At 36.3% G+C, this 16297-nt stretch overlaps 2 protein-coding genes and 1 non-coding gene across 3 annotated transcripts; 1 reads left to right on the forward strand and 2 right to left on the reverse strand.

The window, feature by feature from the left end:
• Nucleotides 1-7437: 7437 nt before the first annotated feature.
• LOC103335662 (transcription factor bHLH63) lies at nucleotides 7438-10461 on the forward strand. Its single transcript, XM_089054250.1, has 8 exons — nucleotides 7438-7907; nucleotides 7943-8113; nucleotides 8411-8644; nucleotides 8750-8884; nucleotides 8984-9055; nucleotides 9285-9494; nucleotides 9583-9685; nucleotides 10269-10461. The coding sequence occupies exons 1-8, from the start codon at nucleotides 7581-7583 to the stop codon at nucleotides 10304-10306; spliced, it is 1290 nt and encodes a 429-aa protein (XP_088910376.1). The 5' UTR covers nucleotides 7438-7580; the 3' UTR covers nucleotides 10307-10461.
• Nucleotides 10462-12812: 2351 nt separating this feature from the next.
• Nucleotides 12813-14717, reverse strand: RD2 (Adenine nucleotide alpha hydrolases-like superfamily protein). The gene is made up of 5 exons (XM_008238687.2): nucleotides 14356-14717; nucleotides 13906-13985; nucleotides 13340-13458; nucleotides 13135-13211; nucleotides 12813-13042 (listed from the first exon to the last, which is right to left on the reverse strand). The coding sequence occupies exons 1-5, from the start codon at nucleotides 14576-14578 to the stop codon at nucleotides 13017-13019; spliced, it is 525 nt and encodes a 174-aa protein (XP_008236909.1). The 5' UTR covers nucleotides 14579-14717; the 3' UTR covers nucleotides 12813-13016.
• A 1046-nt stretch (nucleotides 14718-15763) lies between these two features.
• Nucleotides 15764-15850, reverse strand: LOC148916306 (small nucleolar RNA U30). Its single transcript, XR_016128391.1, has one exon. It is a non-coding gene; the product is annotated as a small nucleolar RNA U30 (small nucleolar RNA).
• Between the last annotated feature and the right edge of the window lie 447 nt (nucleotides 15851-16297).

Here is a 16297-nt window from a genome sequence, read left to right on the forward strand (position 1 = left end):
GTCAAGTCGTCTCTACTCATCACCAAAGACCGACTTAACTAACACTCTAAGTCCATCAAATAACAGTTCACGCAAAAGGAAATAAATAAGACCCCTTTAATTGGCTTCAAAACTTTTCTTAATTCACAAGGTTTTAGGCCTCAAGGTATAACCTAATTTAAACTCTTATCAAACCTCAATAAACAAATGACTCATCTAACATATAACCTAGTATCTAATGTACTGATCTAAATAGAAATATAACATAACATTGTCTTATTCAAAAAATTTATGAGAAATCAAACTAAGAAAGTTATCCCAAAAAAATTCAAGTAGCCTCTACGGCGAGGTAACATAGTGTCGAGAAATGTTCATTCCTAGAGGTTTGCTTTGGTACGAGGTGGTACCTATTGAGACCCTTTCAAAATCAATTATCAAAAGTCCATACAAGGTTACTTCAATTTCCGATATGGACAACTCTTCACTTCACATCCCCACAAGAATTATTGGTTAACTTATCACTCTTCGGCAGTTCCGAAGTGTCGATGCTAATAATGAGCCACCATATAGAAGTGATGACGCATGGTATGTCATACCACATGACCCCAAAACCCCAATATAGTAATGAAAGATAAAATATCTCTCCACAGGTGGATCTGAGAGGTATGAGCTCATTGTGGCATTAAAGAAAGAGAAGGAAGCCCATAGCATCTCCATCGGCCGTATGTGTGTATGACTAGATATAATAGCTACAGGGGAATGGAGCCATGCACAGACACAACAGTCTCCAGTGAAGCCTAAGTTCAGTGATCTCTCTCTCTCTCTCTCTCTCTCTCTCTCATTATATAATGAAGAGGGGGAGGGCCTGCAAGAACTAGGATTCCCTTAACATCGGATCTGGATGCTATCTTCAATTGCCTCCTCACCCATCTCTCTCGCGGCTCTCCTCTCTATTATTAATTATATAAGATAAGATAAGACCTAGAAGCTTCAATAAATTTGACAATATCAATAACTAGAGTACTCGAGAGCTGAGCAACATAGCTCTTTGTGTATATGTATATATATATATATATATATATATAAGCAAATGGGAAAGCACTGCATAAGGTGTAAATGAAGACTTGGCTGGACCAACCACAATTTTTTTTCCAAGGTGATCAAAACCAGCTATGTTTGTTGCTTGAATTCTTGTCATGTTCATAGATGGGCAACCCTATTACCTATAATTAGACAAATGGTGAACTTATTGTGTGACATCCAATTATGTCCTTGGACCAAGAACATTTGTGTATTTGATACAATTATTATTAATATCCAAACCTTAAAAGTTAGTATATTGAATCAATAGTTTGTACGAGTTATAATATAAGTGGAATTAATTAAAATATCATGTTGGAATGCATTTACTAAAAAATAAAATAAAATAAATTTATGTAATCTCAATCATCTCGTGTATTGTATCTTTTGAATCACCCACCAGTGTGAGTCTAACTTATCTTGAATCTCACTTCTATTACAGCGATGATGCAGAAGATTATTGATAAGTTGAAACTGTACAAAATAGTACTATATTATTAGTTATTTGCTTTGTAAGCTGGAAATTATGGTTTCAACCAATGTCATGCCTTCATTTCTGGAGGCATAGAGTAAAGGAAAACACTTGCCTCATTTCTTGGAAGCAGAAACTCCTACTTTCCTATCAATCACAGTTTGATATGTGTGTAGAGATTTTTCTTTTTATGATTTTCATGTATTATTTTTGCATATGTGTCAGATTTGCATGAAGTAGGAATGCCTCTTTCAGGGAAGGAGGGGAGTAGTGTTCTAGAGTAAAAAGCTATAAAGGAGCTCATTTGTGCACGCCCATAGTTTCCACGAGAAGTGCAAATTTTTTATTTATTTTTATAAATGTGCTTTTTTTTTTTTCCTCAAAGATGAAATGATACAAGAGTCAAGCATATGAAACCAAGTTATTTGGAAAGAAATGGTAAAATATAACGTTCGGTGTTTAAAAAAAGATATATAACAATTTGTTTTGGACATCTCACCAAGAAAAAAAATTAGGTAATTGAATTTTAACATTTATACTTATCTACAATTTTAAATTTTTATTGGGGCCCTAGACCATCGCCTTGCATGCCCATGCTCGAAGACGGACCTGGTTTTGAACGGCCAACAGAGAGAGGGAGGGGGGTTTGCTCACCATAGAATTTGATTGGACCACACGTAAATGATGACTGTGTATGAGCAGCAGCAGCAATATGGTTACTTACTTTGTCTCACTCTACAGTGAACACAGTAGGGTTTATTTCCCATTTCCAGCATTTCAACCACCAAATCTTGGGGGATCTTTTTTGTTTCAAAGCATCATATAGCCAGCTAATGCATCAACACAAGAATATATAATCAATACTTTTGGTGCTTGAAAACATATTTATTCAAAAGAAAAAAAATAAATTTAATTCGATAAAAAAGAATTGGAACAAATAAATAAATAAATAAAATAAAGAACAACCCACTTGCCTGTTGCTATCTTAGGGCCGGGGTTCCCCTCTCAGCTGGTCTTATCTAAAGATGCCTTTGAAGATTATATTATTCAGTGTACTTAAGTCCTTTGGGGCTTTGGTCAATCCAAATGTAAAGATGGAAACCACTTGAGCAAGCACAAAGAGAAAAGACACCAACAACAAAAAAACGAAGGGGCTAGGGTAGTTTTCTGTTCACTAACACCAATAGGCCCCATTTGCCTTCGGCAAAGGTGACCTTAAATAGTAGCAGTGCATGCACCATTACCGTAAAGATTTGTTAAAAGCCATTATCTTTAGTAATTAAGATGGAGGTTAAGGCTGGCATATCCCTAATAATGAGATGACGTTGTGGAGTGATCCAAATGAGAGATGACGTTGTATTAACGTATTGATTGATTAGTGTTTAATCACTCCTCTAAGTATGAGTTTTTGAATTTCGAAATGTCGTATATGATATTTTCAACACTTACTACAGGAATACGTTTAAACTATATGTAACTTATGAATTAGTTATGTATCAACTAAAAAGAACATAAAAGCAAAAAAAAAGAGAAAGATATTGGATAAGTTGTTGAAATATTTAACTTTTAAAACTAATGGAAATTTTTTTTTTGAAAGGGAAGGGAAGAAAATGAAAATTATTTCGAGCAATTAAATTATAAATTTAGTGTAAGAAAATGAGGGGCCACCTTGGCACGTGCCCCGGGGCCCAACCATGTGACTTCTCTCCATTGATCCCAAACTTTGTTTTGTAGAACTTGAACCCAAACAATATCTAAAAAAAATCTAACATATTTAAGGGAGGGGGGTCCTAAAGATTATAAATATACTGTACTTTTGGGTGTGGGTTTAGTCAAACCAAGTGTAAACATTGAAAGCACTTGAGAGAGAGAGAGAGAAAAAAAAATGGGAAGACATAAAAAAGTATGGGGCCAAAGTAGTTTTCTGTTCATTAAAAACCACAGAGAAAGTGATAGAGGAAATGAGATGGAGAAAGCCCAGGTCCCATTTGTCTTCAGCTATATCCTAGTCTTATTTATAACATTATTATATGCAACTACACAGAGAGAGAGAGAGAGAGAGAGAGAGAGAGAGAGAGATTTGGGGGTGTGGGGCGGCGGTGCAGAGAGATGATTTTGGGCCCACGAATTGATAATGGAAGTAGCCTTCATCCGCTCTGGACGATCTGTTGCTTCAAGCTTCAAATGGCTGCATGAATTTGCAAGTAAAGAATGATTTGAATAATTTGAACCCAAAAGTCTCAATCCAAGCTGTTGCATCATTAATTAAGGTTATGTTACGATAACATAAACTTGTTAAGAATCTAGATGGTTCTTAATGCCATTATATATCTTCACCAATTAGGTCTTTGATATAATGATATTTGTCACAATGTAGTTAGAGAAAGGTCTCAAGTTCGACTTACATGGATGGTAATTAAGAATGATATATATTTGTGATGAGTTTGATACGTACTTGTTGTTAACCTCAATGCCTCATTATGGCGGTGTAGTTTTGTTTTGAGTGTATTGGTTTGTTATAAAAGTTTGTAGATATTATCATTTATCAAAAGGAAAAATCCAAAAATCCTTTATATATGTATGTGGTTTGCATGGAAATATATATATATATATATATTCTCTTATCTGGATGTCCACACTTTATTATCGTGTGAATCTATTGTAAACAGGCAGGAAAGCAAGAGGGATAGTATAAAATACATGACGTCCGCACGATAATAACGTCTAAAAGTCCGCATATGGAGAATTTCTATATATATATATAATTGTTTTTCTTCACACTTAAGCACTTTTTAAGTGTGATCTTAATTACATATGATGCCTTGAATAAGTTTAAGGTATAAATTTGATGAGGTGGAGTCAATGCCTATGACGACAAACGGGAGATGCTAACTTCCATTACCAACAAACCTTCTTAGTCAAAATTTCTGAGTTGGGACCAATGATTTGTCGAAAATCAATTCATGAGTGAAATTGATTGATTGGTCTTTTATATTAGATATATTCTCAAAGAATTCTTCATATAATTTATTTATTATAAAAATATAAACCTCTAAACATAACCTTTTTCTTCTCTCATAATATATATATATATATATATATATATATATATAGTAAGGGGCTTGTAGCTTAATTGATTGTTACATGTAGGGTATTTGTAAGAATGTGAAGGTGAAATTACCCCATTGCCAATTACTTTTGAAGTGAAACCTCAACTTCTTCATATTTCTCTTTTTGATATTAAAAAGAGAGAGTATATTCGAATTATGCAAGTTCATCCAAAAACTAAAGTAAAACATACTGAGTTTTTTACATGCATATCAAGAAGCTTGTAGATAAGGCAGTTAAGAATATTTACCCTTACATTCGATATTCTAGATTTGATTCCCCATCTCTCAATATCCCTTTTATATAAGTGCGCAGAAATCCACCAATTTTCTCCATGCTAAATTTGGTCTAACCGATTTTGTTATACGTGCAATGCAGGGATAAGCATGGAAGGATATACTGTGAACTTCCTTAAAATAGACGATCGAATTGCAAACTTATTGGCTGTGACCTCATCTCTGTTATTTACTTGTTTGATTACAAATGGGAAATGTAAGACGTCATCTACTTCACAACTCGCAAGCAGCCTTTTCTTTTCTTTTTTTCATTTTGAGTTTAAATTTCATATACGACAGTCTCTCGTTGAATAAAAGAAAAATCAACAATGCGATATGAGAATATGAAAATATTAAGGAGCATGCATCTTTAATTGTGGCAAGTGATGATGATAGACATTGTAAATTTTGAATTATTGTAAATTTTGAACATCTATAGATTCGAATTATTGTAAATTTTGAGTTAATATGCATGCACTAAGTTTAGTCGTATTTTTCTTCCAAAAATCGGAACAGTCAAAGTTTAAATCCCTTATATGAGAGATGATTTCCACAAGCCAAGTAAAATGTCCTTTATTACCTGAAATCAAAGGAAATAAACACTGGTGTGGTGTTTGCCAAATAGTCTTTGATGCCTAAATTGGACTTATAGTGTGTTTATTCATCAGGATTGAAATTCTCAGTAAGAATTGAATCCCACCTATGGAGGATTCTTGTGTTTACTTCACATCAAAGAATTAAAAAGTAAGTGAGGCCCATAAAAAATTAGGAATTGAATTTTTGATTTTGGAGGAATTTAATTCTTGGGTGGGAGGTGGTATTCTAATTCCTGGAGAACTAACCCATTAGGAATTCATCTTTTTTACCTATTATATCTTCACACAATTTTAAAAATTCCAAATTTACCATCTAATTTAACCAAACAACGAGGAAATTTTAATAATTAGTACCATTCTTACCCCAATTCCATATGATTTAGTAAACAACTTCAATATGAATTCGGAATCTAACTATCCTCAATCCATATGGTTTAGTAAACAACTTCAATAGGAATCCAAAATCTAAGTCTCTTTAATCCAACTTCTCCTCAATTAAATTCCTCCTAATCTAATTACGGATTAATAAATATACCATTAATATAAAAAAAATTCAAGTTATGTGACTTCTTATCAAGTACCTCAAGTAGGTAATACCATTTACATTGTTTGCAGAGAATTACCATGATGGGCCTATTTTTAACCCTCTTCGTATTTGAGTTTTACATAGTTTGCAGGCCCAATGCGTGACATGTTTTCTTTCTGGTTTGTCCAGCATGAATGGCCTCCTTGGTTGGAGCGTTCAAACGACATGGCCTGCACTTAACTTACGTACACCTGTATTCATTACGTACACCTGTAATTATCTCATTGGATGTAATAAAGATAAAAATAAAGATCAAAATAAAAAGTAACATTCATCTTTATAGTAAATATATCATACTGTACATTTCGTAATTGATTTGATATGTTTTATAATCTTGAGGACAAGTACTTTTATACACTCAATCGTAATTGATTTTGCATGCAAAGAGAATAATTTAACGTCTCAATCTTAATTTGGTGTTAACTACGAAAAAAGAAAGTTGATTGACATCATATCATATCTTAAGCGGAACATTATTATTAATACATGATTAAAACTAATATTCTTAAAATATAACAATGTCATAATCATATTTCAAGTCATTCTATTTTGCCGTGACGCTCACAAACAAATAGTGGGCAACTTTATTAATAGTGAGATTATAATTACAATTTGCATGCCGACTAGTGGATAAATGACTTTTGATTTGTAAACCAGTAATTTTAGCTTCGAAATTGTTTTTGATCAAAAGACTCATAACATCTTAATAGTATGTGTAAGTAAGAAATTTCATCCTGTTTGTAGTTTAAACTCTTGTTTTTATATAAAATAAATAAATAAATATAACAATTTGCATGCAGTCGTCGTCATCATGCAGAATTAGCAAAAGCAGCAAAACCCCGTTCCGTCTGAGCCACCATTCTCCGTTTTGGTCAGGACATGACCACGTGGCGGTCATGTCAAACATGGCCCACAACCCACGGCCTCTGCTCATGTGGATACATTCGATGGCTCTCTGCCCCATTTGCTTCATCCCTCTCCGCCTCCATCTCTCTCTCTCTCTCTCTCTCTCTCTCTCTCTCTCTCTCATCATCTTCTTAAGCCTCTCTTTCTCTCTCTAATAATTCCGGCTATTTCTTATTTCTTTGTCAGATTCCGGCCAAACCCTTTCTTTCTCTTTATATATACCTAACCCCCCTGCCCTTCATTTTTAGGACTCTCTCTCTCTCTCTGAGTCTCATACACACACTCCAACGCATCATCTACCAGCTCCCATTATACCCTTTTACCTAAATTGCATAATTCAAAGTACTTTATGATCAAATCGCAGTACGTACTTTGCTTACAAAAACTCCTCAACGTGTTGGGCATGAGCCCTAATCCCTAACCAATCTCACCACATTTTCGAAAACTAATCACTACCCACTATTCTTCACACCCGGCAAAATTCATTTCCCCTTCCAATTTCTGTGTTCGTCTCTCTATAATTTCCAATTTTTCGACGGTGGGTGGCCAAAATCTGCTTGTTTGTTTTTGTCTGTGTGATGAACAGAGCGTTGCCGGAGATGCTGAACTGTATGAACGCCCCGGGCACCTTCCTCGCCGGGAACAGTACGGACATGACTGTGCTCGAGCGGCAGAGGGCTCGGATGAAGTGGCACCAGCACGAGCACAATGATCCAATTCAGCTGCATCAGCAGCAGCAAGGGTACAATTTTAGCGGGAACGAGCTTAGCGGAGTATTCTCTGTTCCGATTCCGGCGGGTCAGGCTCAGGGCTTCATGGGTTTGGTGTGCGGTGACTCGGCGGTGAAACCCGACCCGTGTTCGGAAAACAGATGGGCTGAATTGGGTTATGGGTCTTGTGGGTTGGTCGTGAACAATAATGGCGCAGCAGGGTTTGAGAGATGATTAATGGTCACAATAATAATAGTAATATTTCCAGGACTTTTAGCTGCCCACCTACTGTGGCCGCTGAGAAGAAGTCCAACGACGCCGTTTTGTCTCAGAAGATTAGCTCGCCTGCGGGGAAGGAAAGCTTTAAGAAGAGGAAGGCTGATAAGGTGCAGAGCAATAAGGTGTGCCTCTATGCTCATTTTTCTGAATTTTGCTGTTTATTTTTTGAAAAAAGGAAAAATTATATTGTTCTCTGTAGTTTTGACTATGTTTCATTTTTGGTGTTATGATTTACTTTTCTATTCAGCATGAAGAATATAAAAAATTTGTTTATTGACTTCTCTGTTTGTCTGCTTTAATTTGTTTCTTGACTACTCTGTTTCTCTGTTTTTGTTTAAATTGAAAAGTTTTTGGGGTTTAACTTTTTGGCAGTTTTGAGAAATTGGCTGATGCATATATTCTGTTTTTGGGATTTCTAGGCTGTAGCTGCAGAAGATGATAGCACGGAGAAAAGAATGAAAGGGTGTGCAGAGGAGGGAGACTCCAAGATCACAGAGCAAACCAGCACCAAGAACAACACAAACAACGACAGAGAATCTTCTGGTGATACTTCAAAAGACAATTCAAAAGCTTCTGAGGTTCAAAAGCCTGATTACATTCATGTCCGGGCACGGCGAGGTCAGGCCACTGATAGCCACAGCTTGGCTGAGAGGGTGAGTAGGACTAGTGGGGTTTCAGATTTTTATAAATCTTTGTCTCTTCTTTTTCAGATCATCTTGTTCAATTGTTTATGCCAATGTTTGATTGTGATCATTCAGGTGAGGAGGGAAAAAATCAGTGAAAGAATGAAGTATCTGCAAGATTTAGTACCAGGGTGCAACAAGATCACTGGCAAGGCTGGGATGCTCGACGAAATCATCAATTATGTTCAATCTCTTCAACGACAAGTAGAGGTGACATAACATTTGATCTTTTCCCATGATTGGGTTCAAATACTTTGAAATCTTTTTGCTGTTCTGTATTATTAAACGGATCCTCTTCATAATTAACAGTTCCTGTCTATGAAACTAGCTGCTGTTAATCCGCGGCTTGACTTCAACATTGACGATTTGTTTGCGAAAGAGGTCAGGAAACTTTAACTACCATAAGATCAATAAGTTTTCAAAGACTTTGAGTTTGTTATTGATTTAGTTGTCAAAAAGTATTGGCAAAGGGAACAAGATTGCTTGAATGGCTTATCACAAAAGTGTTTCTAGCAAAATTTATGTTCCTTTGCTTGAGAATTAAAGAAAGACTTTGTTTGTTCAAAACTTCTGTTACTTATAACTCTTCATTTTGCCTCAAAATCAACAGATGTTTCCTGCGTGCGCGGGCAATTTTCAGACTATTGGGATGTCATCAGAAATGACCAATTCTGCATATGTGCAGTTTAATCCAGTACAGCAAATGGTTTCATCTTGTGGCCTGGATATGGGGATAAATTCCTCTGATTTGGCGCTTCGAAGAACCATCAGTGCTCCTGTATCGATCCCCGAAACATTTCTCGACACATCCTGCTTCACTGTAATGTCTCCACACTCATGTATACATCTATTTTAGACACTATAAATTTAGCAATGTTTTGACGGTAGATCTTATATGCCCCCTGCAGCAAGCCCCTCCTACTGCAATTTGGGATGCTGATTTACAAAACCTTTTCAATGTGGAATTCCAACAAGGAAGAACAACACCCTTTCAATCGCAACCATTTACAGGTAGATAGAACTAATCTTTCTTCCTACATTCCCATACCATTGCCCATGACTCCATGTTTGTATGATAAAGAATCATTAGGTTTAGGCTACCTCTGAATCTGATAGAGACCACACAGACCCCACAAAATGTCTAATGATTTTGCTCAGGAATTTAGTATGTCCTTTCTAATTGGACTAAATTAAAGTTTTCTAAATGAATGGTTATCTCCTTTTTCCACCTAAATAAATTAAAAGTAGAGATTTCCTTGTTTTCTTTATATGATTATGATCTTGCCTCAGCATTTTGGATAGAAAGGGGGAGCAGTTAAAGGTGTGGTGCAATTTTGAGTCTGTAAACCATATAATAGCTATCTTCTGTCAGTAATGGTAATGGTGTATATCCATTATGTGAAGTCTTACTCAAGATGAAGTGGTCCCCATTTTAGAAAGTTTAGGCTGCAATTCACTCAATCCAATAATGATGATGCTTTTGATTGTTCAATTATATTTTCTGTTGTATTTGGAGAAGGTAAAAAAGGAAAGAAAAAAAAAAGTTACTGCTAAAGTTGACTCTAAGATTCCTCCTATCAATTTTTTTTTGCAGGGTCTATTGAAGCTAGCAATTTAAAGATGGAGATGTGAATCAAACATCATTCATTTGATTACTGGAAGAGTTTACTTGATGCCTCTGATCCAGATTATTTTTTCTTATCTAAGTACATAACATATATATATATATATGTTTGTATGTATACCTGCAACATAGTATGAATAAAATACAAAGACCTTCCATTGTCTACAAATCATGCCATCATCACTATAGCACCAACCTGTTAATAGGGAACCAAATTGGAAGCCCTAAAATAAGGTTGATGGAAAATGGAAAATGGAACCAAGCATTATGGTTGAAACCAACTTTAAGCCAATAAGGGGTAATTAGGGTTCCCTGCAATTTCCACACTACTACAAAAAAGGTCATAGACGACGGATTTTTACCATTGTCGAGATTGACAAAATACCGTCGTCTATGCTACCAAGGACTATTGACGAGGTTGTGTAACCGTCATCTGCCACAATTCAAGATCCTTTTACAAGATAAAATGTCCCCATCCCAATTTGAAGTGAAAGACAAATCTAGCTGTCATGGGAATGCAGAAATTGCCGTATCATACTTGTAATTGATGGGAGAATGCAAGTTGACCCTCTGATGGATGAAGGTTCAGAGACAAGTTCAAGCAAGCACTACATGAGGGACAGTGGCTATGAGCCTACCTGTGGACCAACCCAGCTCCCTTTGGAGAAGAAGAAGAATAATAATATTTGTTGATAGAGACCCTGATAATTATGCAGAGAAAGAGTGATGATGAATAGGATGTGACCAAAATTTAAAGAAGACCAAGGAAATCAATTTGGCAAAGAAACAGGACAAAATTGCTTATCCATTCCTACTATATTCAATTGGTTAGAGTTGTTTTCACGTGCCTAGTGTAAATAATAAGGTAGCTTCCACAGAGCCCTTACATCAATTATTTTGAATTATCATTGTCAAAAATCTAAGGGTGAGATGTTACTTCATATTTCACTTAAAAGAAAAACGTGTTGATGGGTTTTCAAGAATTATAATTTGTTTAAAGTGAGGGAAAGCAACTTGACACAATTTTGTGTGTGTGTGTGTGTGTGTCTGTGTGTGTGTAGAGAATCGAATGTATTTGGAAAAACATTGTGTTGCATTATCCCTTCTCATGTGGCTGATTCATAAGGCCAAGTTTGGGCATGGAATTTCTTTGAAATATGAGGTTGGATCCAACTCAAAGAGACGATAAACATCTTCCTCAATTACAGCAGCTACCCTACTTGGTTCATCCTCCCTCAATAGATGGTTATCAGAACATGAGAAGGAAAACCTAGCTACCATGTGCAACATTGCAATAACGGGTCTAAACTAGCTACACGTATCAAGAACTTAACATATAGGGTTTATTCGGTGATCTGGTTTCATGATCCAAATCGTTTATTTATTATATTCTCATCTAAATCGAGAATCATGTATATATCCAATTGTGACCAAAATAAATTATGAACATAGTTTTACCGATAAACACGGCGAATTATTAGGGTTAAACGATTATTAATTTGATATGGTATTATAGAAACACATTGTAAAATGAGGCCCATACATACGTGGTCTAAAGTTATGTCCTAAAGGCCCTAATTTGTCTATACACCCAATTCAGTTGGGCAATGTAAAATATTCGCACGATGATGAATGGTGATAATTTAGACATTGAATTTATTTGGTATTCAATCTGAACGCGATAATGAATTCACAGAAACATGAAAGTTGAAACGGTCATTGCCAAAAATGATGCATGACAAGAAATTCAAGAATCGACCAATGAGAAATAATAGCGAGAAGGGGTGGGTCAGTGGACCTGGCCACATCCAGAGAAATAATCTCTTTCATTTTCTTTGCTCCACTTGATGGTGAGAGATGATTGATTTTGCCTCTTCCTTTTCTTGGGTCCACCTCAACTTTGTGTGAAAATTTTCCCTTCCAAGGAATAAAAGCTAAAACCTACAAAGATTCTTTCTGCAGATTGCAAAAATTGGTGCAACTCTAAAAATTTGTTTGGAGGTAGCCAGAGCTCCTAAGTTTGTGTCTTTTTCTTGCTAAAAGAATCCAAAATGGTTACCAGATGAACCTAACAATTTATGGCTAGGTTCTGACGGGCGGCTAAGGATTAGAAACTGTGTACCCTGAACAAGCTGGTGAAAGAAATATCTTGCTCAAGGATGAAAATATCAGCTGTTACGCTATATCGGCCAATATCAATATTTCTAGGTATCGACACAGGGGTAAGCCTATTTCTTACCTAAATAAATCATTCAATACTCTAACACATACACACATTGCAAACTCAAAATTACGAAGAATATAAGAGGCCAAATTTGAAAGTTTTTTTTGTTTGGTTAAGAACTCTTGTTGAGAGTTGAAAGTTCAGAATATAGAGTCTATAGACTGATAAAGGAGCTTTGCATTCTGACCAATTCATGCACATAACCTTACTCACATTGTTCCATCAATTGAGATTAACAAATCAATCAGCAATGAGGCAAAACTTGGGCAAAACTCAAATAATCAGAGATCTTAATCAATACCTGCAGCTTAACATATACTATGAATTTTGAACATTTCATCCACATAAACTATTAATGGTAAGACTTGGCCAATTGATTCTTACAAACCCTCCAAGTTCGAATTACTACATACGCAAGCTACTAAAGTACTAATAGAAATTGCACAACATTAATCAGGACAGAACTGTTCTATACATACCATGAGTTCCACTAGCTAGATCAATGACTCGTCTCCAGCTTCTGCCAATTCAAGAAACAGATATTATATGTTTCAATTCTCTAAATCCAATGAAGCTCAAGGTTCCAATCATATATAAGATGGGAAGTCATACCTTTCCCTGGAACGATTACAACAGGAGCTGATTTACAGTTGTGCATGCAATACTCGCTGACACTTCCCTGTAGTACACTGCAGAAATCCCAGAATAAATTTGAGTAAGTGATCTGTGTTTGAGAGAGAGAGAGAGAGAGGGACCTTTGAATGAAATAGTTGAAATAAATGGGAGGAAATGGAAAGCCCGAGAGAGAGAGAGAGACCTTTGAATGAAGCCCCTGCCTCTGGTACCCAGGATAACAGCTGCAGGCTTTACACGCTCTGCTTCCTTGCAAATTACCTTACCTGGATCTCCTTCCACAATTCGTGCAATCGTCCTCACCTATTCCCATAGAGATTGTTCAAAATTTAAACATCCAAGGAAAGTAAATAATCTGAAGTTGGTTATCATGAATTTGTGTGTGTAATAAATTCTACCACACAACTCCCATTCACGAGATTTGAACTCAAGAATTCCTCAAACAAAGGTGGAGACTAAATTCTACTAAACCAAATGGTCATTGACTATGTTGGGGTTATCCAAAATAATTGCAGTAAATTAAGCTTATGCATCAGAATGACATATTATATAACCATGGAACTAATTCAATGCTGCAAATGACAGCACAAGGTGCCAAGTTTACTCGATGATCAAAAGTTGTACAAATGTGATTTCGTGTGCAGGTTATGCCCTAAATTACATCATCCACAACTGATATAAAATTAGACATGGCTAATAATGTTCCAAACACAAGTTAATGCCTCAAGTGCAAACATTAATTATACTCACCATGGCAACTTCAAATGCCTCAATTGCAAGCTTCTGCATCAGGAGCTGGCTTGCATCGTAAACAATCTCGTTGTTCACACCTAAGTACCAAAATAAGAAGAGATTTGCTTAGGCTAATCGCTTACATGCTACATGAGAAAATCAAACAAGAGCCCCACTGTAAGACTCAGATGCATCTACGTCTGAAAAAACAAACCATAAACTGGGGCACGTCTTACGGGGACCTCACCTCATGGTTGAGTGTGAACCCGAAAAGCGAGTCCCACTTCACGAGGTCCCATTGGACTTGCCCCACCGAAAGAACTTCTCCTATGTCATAGCATTTGTCACAAAGATGATACCAAAAAAAACCCACAAAATTCTAAGATTAAAATTCATAAGGATACTAAAAAAGAAAACAGAAAACACAGAGCAAGATCCGAAAACATGTAAGTGAATGAATGAATTAACTGGAAACAGCATGAATAAGATGGATGGTATCAGCAAGCCTGCAAAAGTGAATAAGGGCCCAATCGAAAGCGTGCTTGCTGTTGGGCCCATGATCCACAGCGATGACTATGTCACGGCCACGCCTTCTCTCCACCGTCTCCCTCTCAAGCTCTGGGATCGACGCCAGCTTCACTTCTCTCCAGCTGTAAACTTCTTCGTCTTCCTTCACCACCTCCAATGACATCACAAACTGTATTTCAAATTCAAATTTCAAACAAGAGAAAGACTAATTTTCAGTGATCTGGGTTTCTGAGGATTTTCAGATTGGTGTAAGTTTTGATTGTTTTGGGGGCCTTTGAGGAGTTGGTGGTCGATGAGCTGCGGTTTTGGTGCCAGCCGATAGGGGACTATATGTGTGGGTTCTATTTCTTTGCTTGCGTAGTTGGATTGTGTACGTGCACTTAATTTCTTTGCTCCTTTTTCTCTTTTGGGTCCAATTTCTTGGCCCGCCTTTGTTTTTTTTTTCATTTTGACCAACTTCCCACTTGCAAACGTGGGTTAGCAAACGTGAGTGAATTCGTTTCCTTACGCTCAAGTTTAAATTCCGTTTAGTAGAAAATTAGATTAATATAGTGTAGTTTAGATATTATCGCTTATATTTAAAAAAATTTAACAACTCTCTACTAGGACTGATTTTCAAACGTATGTATCGGAATAAGGGGATTTCAATTCCAATACAAAATTTTTATGAATGAAAATTATATTCCAATTCTGAAAACATTTGTTGAGATTCAGATGGCTTTTAATGTATTTTGGTTTGAGTTTAGGTAAATGTTTGCTTGTAAAATAGAATGTTAGCTTTCTATCACCCTCGCACATATGGTTGATCTCCAAAAATTGGGTTTAGGTTTGGTGCCAATAAGCAACCCAAAACCTCCATCCAACCCACAGAATAAGCCATAAATATTTTGAGGCTTTGGTCCACTAAGCCTGTCGGCGTTGCTAGAATTGCAAGGAAGCACGTTGCACATGTTTTTCATGGTTAGCCCGTATTGTAGCGATTAGAAGCTTGTATCAGTGAGAGAAGTGAAACCCAATCACATCTTTCTCATAGAAGACTTCCATTAGAACTTAGTTTTAGCATGACAATTGATTAAATTCTGTTCACAATTTGATTTGAACACCAACCTTATCATATTCATAATTCATCAAACATATTTCCAAGTTCAATCATCGAAATGCCCTTATGATTTCTGCTTGCCCCAATTGGGTTATCACCCAGAAAAAAATAAACAAACATAAAAAAAAGGGGAAAAAAAAAATCAAAAGAAAGTAGAGAAGTTTGAGCTCACAGGCAAAACTGAAACTTGAAAAAAACTCATCCAAATAAAAAGAAACTGAACAGAAAGTATAAAATGAAGGAAAGGGTGCTCAGAAAGATTATGAATGGATGAGATAGTTTCTCCTCATATCAATATCAGATTAACGAGATTATAATTTTCTCATCATCATCGCACCTGCCTTCCCCAACATTAAAACAAAACTATACAATTACAGACAGACGCACACAAACAGAGAGACTAGGGTTTGTGGTCACTTGGACAGAGCAGGAGAGGGATGGAGGGGAAGAAGAAGAAGGGTAGGCTGCAGGATTAGGTTTTCCGTATTTATAGCCAAGAGAAAGAGGGAACAATGCCCTTCCATCGGGGCCCAAGTAGGATTTTTTGAATCCAAAGGCCCAACAAGGAATTGTAAATAGAACCATTCTTTCAATTCTTGATTTCTTTTGGGCCTAGTTTAGCTGGACTTCTTTTACAGACAAAGACTGATGATGTTCAAGCCTCATTTCTCGTTATGGCCCAATGAGACTGTAACCAGAGGGGTTACAATGAGGGGGTCCTACATTCATCAGAAATTCAAGCTCGACCAACATACGTGGATAAAACGATGATTTATAGTTGAA

Source organism: Prunus mume, linkage group LG6, assembly GCF_029339155.1.
Source record: "Prunus mume cultivar Tortuosa linkage group LG6, ASM2933915v1, whole genome shotgun sequence".
Lineage (NCBI taxonomy): Eukaryota > Viridiplantae > Streptophyta > Magnoliopsida > Rosales > Rosaceae > Prunus > Prunus mume.